The sequence below is a fragment of the Calidris pugnax genome, unplaced genomic scaffold (assembly GCF_001431845.1).
Source record: "Calidris pugnax isolate Ruff unplaced genomic scaffold, ASM143184v1 scaffold499, whole genome shotgun sequence".
Lineage (NCBI taxonomy): Eukaryota > Metazoa > Chordata > Aves > Charadriiformes > Scolopacidae > Calidris > Calidris pugnax.
Window position 1 is genome coordinate 781,219 of NW_015092476.1, and position 12,712 is coordinate 793,930.

The 12,712-nt window shown below is 45.6% G+C and overlaps 1 protein-coding gene across 1 annotated transcript in view; it reads left to right on the top strand.

The window, feature by feature from the left end:
- Positions 1 to 41: 41 nt before the first annotated feature.
- The window catches only part of PCSK1 (proprotein convertase subtilisin/kexin type 1), a 30,792-nt gene continuing 18,121 nt past the window's right edge, over positions 42 to 12,712 (top strand). The window contains exons 1-6 of the mRNA XM_014962585.1: positions 42 to 212; positions 2,072 to 2,176; positions 6,001 to 6,111; positions 8,348 to 8,494; positions 8,946 to 9,022; positions 11,087 to 11,175. Of these exons, the coding sequence (XP_014818071.1) occupies positions 42 to 212; positions 2,072 to 2,176; positions 6,001 to 6,111; positions 8,348 to 8,494; positions 8,946 to 9,022; positions 11,087 to 11,175 (700 nt within the window). The remainder of the gene's footprint in view (positions 213 to 2,071; positions 2,177 to 6,000; positions 6,112 to 8,347; positions 8,495 to 8,945; positions 9,023 to 11,086; positions 11,176 to 12,712) is intronic.

Here is a 12,712-nt window from a genome sequence, read left to right on the forward strand (position 1 = left end):
CGCCCGCCTCCCCTCTCCGCTCCGCTCCGCTCCCCGCGGCCATGGACGGGCGCCGGTGCGCGGCCCTGGCGCTGCTGGCCGCCTGCTGCCTGTGCCCCGCCGGCGGCGGCGCCGAGCGGCAGTTCCTCAACGAGTGGGCGGCGGAGATCCCGGCCGGACCCGACGCCGCCAAGGCCATCGCCCAGGAACTGGACTACGACCTCGTGGGGCAGGTATGGCCGGTGGCGGGGAGGGGGGACCGCCGCGCCCACCCGCGGGGCTCCCTGCCCTCCCTCCCTTCCTCCTTGGGGCTGCGTCCAAACTTGTGCCCGGCTGCCCATGGAGGGGCCCCGGCGAGTTTGCAGCGCCTTCTCCCCCCCCCGCCCCCGGCCCCGGGTCCTCACCTGGCGGGAGGCACCGCCGCCGCGCCGCCCGACCGGGGACGGGTCTCCCTGAGGGGAGCGGGCGGGGCAGCGCCGCTCTCCGTGAGGGGAGCGGGCAGGGGGCCGGCAGGGCACCCCGCTGTCCCTGAGGGGACTGGGAAGGGCGCTCTGGCTCTCCCTGAGGAGATCGGGCAGGGCACTCCCGCTCTCCCGGTGAGGAGCCGAGCGAAGAGCGGGCAGGGCACCCCGCTGTCCCTGAGGAGATCGGGCAGGGTCGGACAGGGCACCCCCGCTGTCCCTGAGGAGATCGGGCAGGGTCGGACAGGGCACCCCGCTGTCCCTGAGGAGATAGGGCAGGCACCCCGCTGTCCCTGAGGGGGCCGGACACGGTCGGACAGGGCACCCCCCCTCTCCCTGAGGAGATCGTGCAAGGAGCACGCAGGGCATCCCTGTTCGCCCTGAGGAGATCGGGCAGGGTCGGGCAGAGCCCCCTGGCTCTCCCTTGAGGGGACTGGGCAAGGAGCAGGCAGGACACCCCTGCTCTCTCTGAGGGGACAAGGCAGGGACCGGGCAGGGCACTCCGCTGTCCCTGAGGGGACCCGGCAGGGTCGGACAGGAGACTCCCGTTCTCCCTGAGGACATCGGACAGAGCACCCCCACTCTCCCTGAGGAGGTCGGGCAGGGTCGGACAGGGCACCCCTGCTCTCCCTGAGGGGACAGGGCAAGGCGCCCCAGCTCTCCCCCAGGAGACCAGGTCGGGACAGGGCAGCGCACCCCAGTTCTTCCTGAGGTGACCGGGTAGGGTCCCACAGGGCACCCCGCTCTCCCCGGGGGATCCGAACACGGTCGCACAGGGCGCCCGGCTCTCCCTGAGGGGACCGGGCAGGAGGCGGCCGCAGGCAGCCCCGGCCCCGACCCCGCGCCGCCCCGGGCCCTCCCCCCCCGCCTCCATTTCTTTCCCCCCACGGAGGCGCCGCCGCCATCGCGGGGCTTCTCTCCGGCAGGCCCTCCCGGCGCTTTTTTTGGGATGCCGTGACGTCAGCGTTGTCAGGGATGAGTAACCGCCCGAGGTAGCAGCCTCGTCCCACCTCCAGACGAGGGTCCTGTGCCAGGCGCCCGGGGACCCCGTTCCCCCTTCCCCCCGTGTTCTTCGGAGCCTCAAACCCGGGTCTGAGCGCACCTCGGTGGGGGGTTCTGTCCTTCTGCCCCTAGAGCAGAAGGATTCGCCCCCACTGGGGATGTTTGAAGCCCGCGGGGAGCACCCCGGGTGACGGGCGACTACACCGTTCTGTAGGTGTTTCGACAAACGAACCCCACAGTGAGGTTTCTGCAGCTTTTCACACCTGTAAAAAGCAGGTAAAACCGGCGGGTGACCATAGGTAAAACCTGCCCCTGGAAATGTGGCCGTGTGGAGGTCCGTCCCTGGTCACCACAAACACTGCCCTACTGTAGCACCAACCGCCGCTGCCTCGCCAGCTTAAATGAAATTATTCCCCCCGTTTCTTCTTGGCAGCACACAGGCTGTGATAAGCACTTCTTACTTGGAGAGCGGTTTTTTTGGCGTAGATTAAAATATCTAAAGGCTAGTTTCGTGCTCTTTCCTTTTCCTCTCTCGGGCAGCGTGAATTCGGTCAGGTTGCGATTGTGTTGATGTTTGTTTGCAGTGGGGAAATCTCTCTCGATAGTTAAAGCACGCCTCTGTCTTATAGATTGGATCACTCAAAAATCACTACCTATTCAGACATAAAAGCCATCCAAGACGGTCCCGAAGAAGTGCCATTCATATCACTAAAAGACTTTCTGATGATGAGCGGGTGAGTGTTACATTTATTCATTTTCATGCCCTCTGTTTATTCCATCTCCTTATTGCCAGCTTCCTAATGAGGTCACCGGCAGGCTTTCCTCGTTTTGCAAGTCTAATATATTCAGCCATCCACACTTGTGCTGAATAATGCTGTATTATTCTGTCATTAACAGGCAGGATCTGACCCTCTCTAACCATATTTCTTTTGCAAGTGCTTTCCAAATTAGGATTTAAGATATGCAGCATTGCAGAGGTTCAGAATTTCAGATGTTGATGTGCCGCTGGTGAAAGTACACGTGAGGAACCTCAGGGCTCGATTCAAAGTAAAAATCCATAGATGCAGTAAGTTTAATCAGGCCACATCTATGCAATTACCTTGGGAATTAGGTCTGACTGAAAGTGACTGAATATTAAAAAAAAATAATAATAAAAAGGCAGGGGAAAAGGGCTGAGGTTTTGGTGGATTTGCTTCTTTTATGACAAGCTAAAAGCCCTTCTCAGAGGATCCATCACGCATTGTGGACTTGGAGTCCTGGGGTGCAGTGGGGTCCTGCAGCAGTCAGGGAGCAGCACATGGAGTCCCAGGGCTCTCAGGACCCTGCGCTGGTGAAACAGACCCCCCGTTCGTCTGACTTCATTTCAGAGAGACGCAGGACCTGCTTGTGAGTGGAGAAAATAAGGCCGGTGGTGAATTTAAGGAGCAGACCAGAATGCCCCTCTTAAAAGCGATTTCTGGCAAATTTCAGAACAACAAAATCTGCATTTCGAATCGGCGTCATTGCAGCCATCATCCTGAAAATGCGAGCAGTCCAAAACGTGAGGTAGCCTAGTTTGGGAAACCAACAATTTATCATATAAGGACAAATCACTTGAGAACGAGTAATTGGTTATCTGGAGATTTTAGATGTAAATGTCACTGAGGAGGAAGCACTCTCTGCCTAGCTAGAAGAATTAGAGGGGGAGGTGAGACAGGGTATTTGTTTTGCCTGTTCTGTTCCAAAACTGCACACTCCCATCTATCTCCTCAGTTTAACACTTAGAGTCTTCTCTGTGAAATCATTCTAAACTGGGGATGTTCAAAACCACAGCTTTAGGGTAAATTAGTGTTCTAATTTATACCCGTATGCAATGATCAGATGTTCAGTGCCATCATAGTACAGTGTTCAGGAGCAGAGTTTTGGTTGCAGTTCCTCCCTTTTTTGGCCTTGTTACACAGAATGCATCTCTTGCAGAGAGGAGCACGTTTAATATACCAAATTCTAGTGTCGTAAGCAGAATGGAAGCAATTGTGTTACACACATCACTGCCAAATGTTATTGCAGCCTTACATACTTAGACCCCGAAACAGAGCTTCAAAGTGCCGCAGGTGATTTGCTAAATTTACTTCCCAATTTCCCTTTTATTTACCATCTAGCATGCAAATTAACTATGTGAAGGAATGAGGTGTAATTATGTCATTATGTAAGTATATAAACACAGAGCAATCATGTAATGCTGTGTAGTTATACACGGACCTTTGCTCCAAAGAGCTGTTCTGGTTCAGCAGCAGCCTATTTAAAAAGATTTAAATTCAGTCTTTGAAAAGGGAGAGGGAAGGGAATCCTGCTTTCTTTCTTGCATAACGCCTTCACGAATTTTACGGTATGTTAAGTGTGAAAGCTGGGGTAAAACTTGGCTCTAATCTGAGAATTTATCTGCTTCCTATAGATGTCCCAGTGTTTGTTGTAAAACAGATAAAGGCTGTGAATATATTGAAAGGATATAATTATCTGGTTCCCGAACTCCTTCCAGTATTTGCACGAGTTTCCAAGTGTACTTTCCTGCAAGAGACCTGAATCAGGATTATTTTCACCGCGTTGTGTGTCAGCGACTGGGGGGTTTGGCAGAGGGCCTGGGGCTCCTGCCGTGGATGGATGGATGGTTGGAACCTCACCCAGCTGCCGAGCGACCAACGCTTGGCTTGTTTCTCTGACATATGGGCTTGGTCGTTTCGGCTCATTTCCCTCAGTGCAGTTGTCCACTTCGAGGGGAAAAAAAAAAAAATTAAAATAACAAGCGTGGAAGTTGTCAATTGTTAATTACTGTTGGGTGATGGAGAGGCCAAGCTTTGCTGTGGGCAGGGGAGGGAGATAAAGGTAATTGCTGTAACCCTTGCACAAGTATGTGTGGCTCTGGATATCAATGGGGCAGTTTAAAATACTTATCCTTGCGTGGGTATATTAATCTTCTGTGACTAGCTGCGGTTTGCAGGGGTGTTAGTACTAAATGTATAGCAAAGGGAGTAGTGTTAGAGAGCTTTCGATAGAAATACCTGGTGTGGCTGCCATTTTCAAGGGTTTATGTCTCTGTAACAAAGTTCCGTTGGGCTCTCAGTAGAAAATCATATTTTCATCAGATCGATACTCTTATTATCATTATAATTTCTGAGTCACACTTGTTACTCTTTCATAGATGGTGATAGATGTAAGGACCAGAAAACCATTGGATCACAGTAGAGAAAAATAATGAAATCTATTCAGACATTTAAAGCAAAAGGTTAGATCCAAGGCACCCTCCCCTTGAGGCTTGTAGCAGGGTCTTGGCAGTCTGCTGAGCCTGGGTCTGCCTTGCCCGTCTGGAAATTAGGGTGAAAAGCACCAACTTGATCCATGTCAGAGAGCCCGTCCAGGTACTAGCAATGAATAGCATTTTATTCCCATTTCCAAAAGGAGCAGATGGCACAGAAAGAGGTATCGGAATCGGAATTTGCTTTGAACTGGGTTTAGTAATCCATTCTAGGACAAAAGAAATGGCCTCAAGTTGCACCAGGGGAGGTTCAGACTGGATATTAGGAAATTTTTTTACACTGAAAGTGTTATTAAGCCTTGGAATGGGCTGCCCAGGGCAGTGGTTGAGGCACCATCCCTGGAGGTTTTCAAAAGCCGGGTTGACATAGTGCTTAGAGAACCGGTTTAGGGATGGGGGGGTTCTTTTGTATGGTTTTCTATTGTTTTTTTTAATCAGAGTTAGGCTGATGGTTGGACTAGATGATCTTAAAGGTCCCTTCCAACCTAGATGATATTCTATGATTCGAGGGAACAAAATGGGATGTGCTTTTAAAATCCAGCCCGATGACTTAGAGATGGCGGTGTCTGCGCACAAACGCCGTGCAGCTCCTTGCTGGGTGCCCCAGCACAACACGCCGAGGCGTTTTGGCTTCCAGATGCCTGAAGTGGAATCGTGCCAGCGATGAAGTTAGTCCAATATTTGTAGCTTACTAATTGATCACACTTCCAGACACCACTGGGAAGGAGACTTGAAGGTCCAGCTGGGCTATGAATAACAGCATCGTTATGATTGCTAGACTAAAGCCAGAGATAATTTTTCTCCTTTTCTTTTAACTCCCCGTTGAAATAGATGATAGGCATTAAAATGTAGGCAGGAGAAGGGAGCAGGCTGTGGTTTTGCTTCTTTTGGTAACCACCTCTGCTTAGATACCCTTCTAACCATACTGCACATTTGATGTAAAGGCCTGCACTGTGTGGCACTGACAGAGTTCTGCTGTTACAAAATCTCAGAATCATATGGGGTTGGAAGGGACCTCTGGAGATCATCTGTTATCCTGTTCTTAATGATTTTCTATGAATCGATTCTATGGTATTGTGGTTTCTCCAACTCCTCTTCTCCACAGCACACTGTACTACAGTATAAATAATCCTCCTTTCTACATCAAATGTGGCTTATTTTGCTTTAGACCTCAAAATTGCTCTGTGTGAGGAATTACCCTTACCCTCCAGGCTAAGGAAGTCCTAACCTATAGAGGCTTACTTGTCATATTTATGCAAATAATTGTAGGTGTCGTGGGCAGAGCAGCAGTACGAAAAGAAGCGAACTAAGCGTGCCGCCGTGGGACAGACAGCAGAAAACCTTTTCAACGATCCCATGTGGAATCAGCAGTGGTATCTGGTAAGCATTTGTTCCGTTGTGGGTCTGGGGATGGTGAATTTCAGTCGTGCTATCAGCTGTGTCATTTCACTTGCGTCAGAGCGACTGCGCTGAAAGGAATAAATGAAGAGTCCCTCTCATTAGCATATATGCTGTAAAAATGAGAGATCTCTGGGATAATATTTCCAGGCAACCTTCTCTTTTCTTTGAAGTGTCATTTGTGTCAGGATTCTAAAAGCCAATTGAGGCTGCTCCTCGGGACAGGGATTGGTATGAGAAAGCAGCGTAATGGTTAAAAGCTGCCTTTATGATACTTTCAAAGTACTTGCTGTTGGCGTATAAGAAATCCCTTATGGTGACTGAAGCTGGCCGTGTATTCGCTTATTAAAGTCGGTATTGCACTCCAGATGAAAACAAAAGCATGTACGTGCATGTGACAAGCACCTTCAGCCTCTTGGACTAGGAATTAAACGGAAGAGCATCTCCACAGCTCCTGTGTTCAAAACCTCCAGGAAAAGAAGCTCTGTAGTTTCTCTCTGCGTGCAACAACTCAGAAATACAGGCGATCATGTATTTTTTATATGGTCTCTTTCAAGAGTCTGTATTTCCACTGCACATCTAGCTGTACCTTCAGTCTAGGCTTCTTTGCTTTCACTCGGAATAGGGATGAGATTAAAGGTGGGTAGAAAAAACGAAGAAAGGTCAAGCACAAGTGTGGCCCAAGTGGCTGGAAATACCTTTCTCCAGTTCAGCCTGGAGAAAACAGACCAAGCTGTAGGCTGTTTGTATAGTGCTTTGCTCTCTTTCCTTTGTTTGAGCTAGGAAAAATAAACTATAAACTGCACAGCATAAAATATTTCCGCAAAGATTCCTGTAGACTTATTTTCAGCATAAAAAAAAGGTTATCTTTAAGAATTTTAACTTTTCTTTGAAGCTGAGTATCTCTTTGCTTCTTTGCCTGTTTCCAGTAGGAAGCAGGAAATGTCCAAGATGTCTGTATTGGACAAATACACGAACACACAGAGAGTTCAGAAGAGCAGATTTGTGAAAAAAGCAATGTCTTGCTTTCCAGGAGACGTGATTCCTTTTCCCACCTTTTTGTGGTTTTCGCTTCTTTTCTGTCTAGTTTTCCCACATGAGAAACAGAAATATGATACTTACCCTTGTTTGCAGTGCACATTGAATTTTTTCTGCTTAAGTGCATAAATGTGTTAAATATTTTCTTGCAAAATATGTTCCTTGCCTTGTAGTAAATAACTTATTATTACCTTGTTATTATGATTCGATGGCAACAGTTTTTAGCTCTATTCAGTGTGCCTTCACACATCACCAGAAAAAAATGATTATTTGATAGATTCTAGAGAACAAAACTTGAAACCTCACATAATTCCCTGAACAGCAGCAGTCAGAAAAGAAAGTGTAAAATGAAAGAAAGGTCATTCCCATAACAAATTTCTTTTTCTAAGCCTCATATTCTATGCAACATTCCTTCAGAAAAAAGAAATGAAAAACCTGCGTTCAGCTAATGCAGTTATTCACAAAGAAACAGAAGAAAATGCTTTTTTAACATCTATGGCTTTATGGGGGTTGTAAGCAAGTTTTCTAAATCAGATGTATGTACTGCACATTTAATGTTAGGGAGGAAAAATGACCCATTTAGGAGCTACTCTTCAAAGAACTTGCTGTGGAAGAGAAGGCTGTAGATGATTCATGCTTCCATCTGATATACCACAGGAGCAGTAATGAGGGTAGTAAACAGAAAGTTGTGATTCAGCACAGTTGTCCCTAACCAAACGACTACCTTAATTGTTTCATCCATTAATTATTTTGCTCTGGCTAACTTGGACGTCAAAGGAGAAAAGGCGTTTGGGGAAGAGGCAGCTCCCCGTGCTGTGGGCAGTGTCTTGGCTTCTCATCAAGGGACAAGAACAAACACGAGCAGGTCTGATGATTAACTCGACGCTCCAAGGTTCATCAGCACATCTCTGCCATTCCCCTGTTCCTGCTGCCCACCTCCAATAAATGCGAGATGCTCTATGTTCAGAGGTTGTCTTCAGGGGTCTTCAGGCCACAGGGCAAATCTTTCAGTGCTACAAGTATTTGAAGAAACTCATTTTTGTTACATCTTTGCAAAATTTGAGCAGAATATACAAATTCAGGCTGGGATGATTTAGAGCGCCTTTAAAATATGGCTTTGGACCTGTGTAGTGTAAATGGATGAAAATGTTGACATATTTTATTCCTTTCTGCTCCCCAGCAAGATACACGAATAACTCCATCCCTGCCCAAACTGGATCTCCATGTTATTCCTGTGTGGCAAAAAGGGATTACAGGCAAGGGTGTTGTCATCACGGTACTGGACGATGGCTTGGAGTGGAATCACACTGACATCTTCAATAACTATGTAAGCTTGGGCATTAGAATGCTATGGAATAAATTAATCAATGTTAAGTTTGATATACAGAGGCTCTTCTTCAGCTCGCTGCCTGTTCTGTAAGTCAGCTCCTGCAGAATGAAATATTAGCCTTAGGCATAATTTGGAACCTGGTCTGTGTCACGGGAAGCTGAATGTTATTTAGCAGGGTTTTTTGTTAGGTTTTTTTTTCTCCCTTTGGTGGATTTAGTTCCGAGGCATGTTTTTATACCGTGGTTTAATGCTGAATTATTAAAGCTCTGTGAAAAATTTATGGAATTGTTAATGCCCATCATATTCTACCAGCTTGGTTGCTGTCAATATGAGCCACACCAAATAAATAGATGCAAACTCCAGAACTCGTTTTACTACACATTTTCAAATGCATTTTCTAGTTGTCCGAATTAATTCTGGTTTTGTTTTGTTTTGTTTTTAAATGTAGGACCCACAGGCAAGTTATGATTTCAATGACAACGATCATGATCCCTTTCCTAGATATGACCCAACAAACGAAAACAAGTGAGTAGCTTCCCAGTTGTAAGAAGAGAACAAACCAGTACCTCATTAATTTGTGTTTTAGAACATGCAAATGCAGAAATATCCATGCATGTCTCATGTGACAATTATATAATAAAAGGAAGTATTTTAATAATAGAATCACAGGAAGGTTGAGCTTGGAAGGGGCCGCTGAGGGTCATCTGGTCTGAGCCCCTGCTCAAGCAGGGAGACCTAGAGCCAGTTGCCCAGGACCACATCCAGATGCTTTTGAATATTTCCAAGGAGGAACACTCCACAGCCTCCTTGGTTGCCCGAGGAGGTGCTGGTGCTTGGTCACCTTCACAATAAAAGAGAGTTTCTTGGTGTTTGTAAGGAACCTCCTGCGTTTCAGTTTGGATGAAGATCTGTATGTAACATTGGCACAAAAACTGGAAACTAAGAAAATTAAATTCCCAGATGAAGAGCTACGTAATTGTAATCTTGGTGTAATGGCCTGAATTTCTTCATATCTTTGTGTGTGCAAGGTACTGGTTTGTTTCTGTAAGCTGAAAGGAACAGTCTGTTCCTGTCACCATGTGTGTTTCTAGAATGATACCTCCCAAAGCAGGTTTTGACTTCATTTCTCTGATTTGCACTGAACATTTTAAAAGCATGTGACCTATGGAGGGCTCTGGAAGAGATGGTGTCTTAGAGGATCCTACCAAAAGACCCCTCCCTTCAGGTCAGCTTTTGTAGCTAAGGATGCTGTTTTCCAGTTTTGCCAGTACTGTTTAGACCAGTAGAAGAGCTTCTAGCTGGGCGCAGGCAATCTCGGGCGAGGTGATGCTTCTGACCTCCTCTTGTATGGCTATGTCACATGGTCAGACACTGCAGCGGGTTACAATTACTCCTGGGAAAAGCTTTCTGTCTCTTCTGAGGCATATAGAAGCTTTATTTAGATCAGATTTGACCTAAATGTCCTCAAGGTGATAACGTAAGAAGTCTCAAAAGGCTTGAACACAAGACAACCCACCAGTTCACCCAGTGGACTTGAGGAATCTTGTCCTGTGCCCTCTCTAAAGCTAATGCTATGGAACATCATGATGGGTCTGTCATGCCTAGGTGTATCCATGGCAGTTCAGGGAGGGATTTTGTCCATCAGAAAGAGAAAAGAGTGTACCTCTTTAAAAGCTGGTACGCAGAATAAGTCAATTTCTTAAGCCAATAAGGATGCTGCTACTCAATCAAGGTGCAGTAAGAAACTGATACACTGGTTCCCTATTGTCTACCAGACAATACAATATCATCCACAGCATAAATCAGTGTATGGGAAAAAAACCAATCAATCAAAAGATAAATGTCCCGTGAATAAGACATTTGAAAAATGACATTTCTACTTTGTTACAGCGTTGCTTAAGAGCAGGAAGCCATTATCCTCTTGTTGCGATGACATTATCTCTTAAATCTACCTGTATTGCCTCTAATCTTTATTAATAAGTAAATGGAATTCAGCCCAGAAGCATTCGAACACTTCATTGAATAATAATCTGCAGTATTAAATAATACAGCTCTTGTACAATTACACTTATATGAAGGTTTTCTGTATCGTGGAATAAGAATCACCTATGGCAAAAAAGAATTGTGTAGAAAATACTTGGTTACAAGAAAAATTTAGCAACGGTGAATATACTTTAAAGGCTAGCTTTCTGAAATCCTAAGTAAATGCAGTCCTTAAAAAAAGAGTATTTAAATGTGTGATTAAAAAAGGCCTGTATCATTTTATGTATCAATTTTATGCTACTTTTGCACTATACTGAAATACTGGTATCAAATAGATCTAAGGACTTCAGTGTGACTTACCTAAGGTATTTATCACCTCATCACAATGATCCTTTGATCATTAAGTAGGTAAAATTATGTTGATTACAGACTAAGAGAAACAAGTATTTTTGTGTCATGTGGATACAGCTGAAAAGCTGTTCAGTAGCTGCATTGCGTTAATTTAAAGGAGGACTTCCACCAAATCAGCAAGGTCATTGATGAGTCTTTGTGTACATCACACAAAGAAGTCATGAGAAGTGGTTTCTTCTTGCTGTGTTTATTCAGGCATGGGACACGGTGTGCAGGGGAGATTGCCATGCAAGCCAACAACAGAAAATGCGGCGTTGGAGTAGCCTACAATTCCAAAGTCGGAGGTAAGAAAATTAAGATAATTAGATGTCTGATACGAATGGGAACCAGACAGATCCTGTGAAGAGCTGAGTGTTTTCAGCTACAATTAATCTGAAATTCGAATGGTTGATCCTACTCAGAAAACACCAATCTGTCAGTATTAGGCTACAGAATCCTGCCTGGCATAGTGGAGAGTGTTTCGTGTGTGTGACAGCATTTCTTGAACGTCAGCACACTCTCTGGAATTCAGTTATCAGGTGAGTATAGGAAGAATATATAACAAAACCAACAACAATCTAGGTGTTGCTGTTGGTGATGATGATGTCAGTGATAATAATAATAATAGCAACAACCTACCCAGAGATAAGACTATTTTTTAAGGAATGATGGACTCACTTATCTTGGAAAGCAGTGGTAGGGGGGAGGAGAGGGCTTGAGAAGAGTTAAAGTAAGAATGTACAGATTTATACCCACCCTTCTTGCTTGCAGCATATTGTTTCCATCTACACAATTACGGTCGAAAGGTCACATCAGTCAAGATCCTCAAGCTGCTGTGGTTTTTGTTTCAACAGCTTACTTCTCCACTATCATCCTAAGTTAATTTTGAAAATAACTGGAGTCTTGCTTGCCCGTCAATCATTACTGCCATTTTTTATTTTTTTTTTGAAGCGGTGACTAAAAGTCTAATCCATTATAGGCTTATGAAATAGTCATGATCAAAGTATCAGTCGCAAATGGTTATTTAGCTCAGAGGAAGATACTTGTAGAGTCCTAGTTTTTCCATTACTCCTCTCTTCTCCTTTTAAACAAAGGGATGATGAGTGGCAATTGACACCCATAACTGCCGCTCCCACCGTTTCAGCCTGGTGTTTGTGGGTTCCCATTTACTCTGCTGAGCTGTCACACATGTCAGCTCTGCTGTCTGCCTTCGCCCTAATGCACTATGCTGTCATGCTCTGTTTAAATAAAATACCTCACTCATAAGACGAAAGATGCCAAATTTTCAAAGCAGGGCAAAATGGATGAAGCTGCAAAGACGCCCGAACTCCCACTGTGCCCGTGTTTTAAGGCACTTGCATCTACAGAGAAGACCCTTCCACAGTTATTTGCATATTTTCTGTGTTCATTTGCAAAGGCAACCTGCAGATTTGTGCGGGGTGATTTGTCTAGAAGGGGAAAATAACAGAAGGAAAAGCAGCCCAGCAACCCAAATTACCCAGAAAGTTACTTATACCTAGGTGGGGAGGGAGAAAGAATAAAAAAGTTGGAAGAAATTGTAAGCTGTTATTTAGGACCGGCCTGACTGAGATAAAGATGTAGCAAAAATACATTCAAAGAGGAATGGGAGATAGGAGAAGTCTTCAAAAGATTCAGATAAATTTGGAGTGGCTAAACAGTGCAAGGCTTTTTTGATGTTCCGAGCTGTACAGGGATTCACTTCTTCACAGGCTATTTTTCTCCTATTTTTTTTTTTCAAATCCATGAAATGATGCATTACACACTTGTATTTGACATTAGTTCAGGGTGACTCCTTTAAGCGGCTGTTTGCTCGTAGCAGTT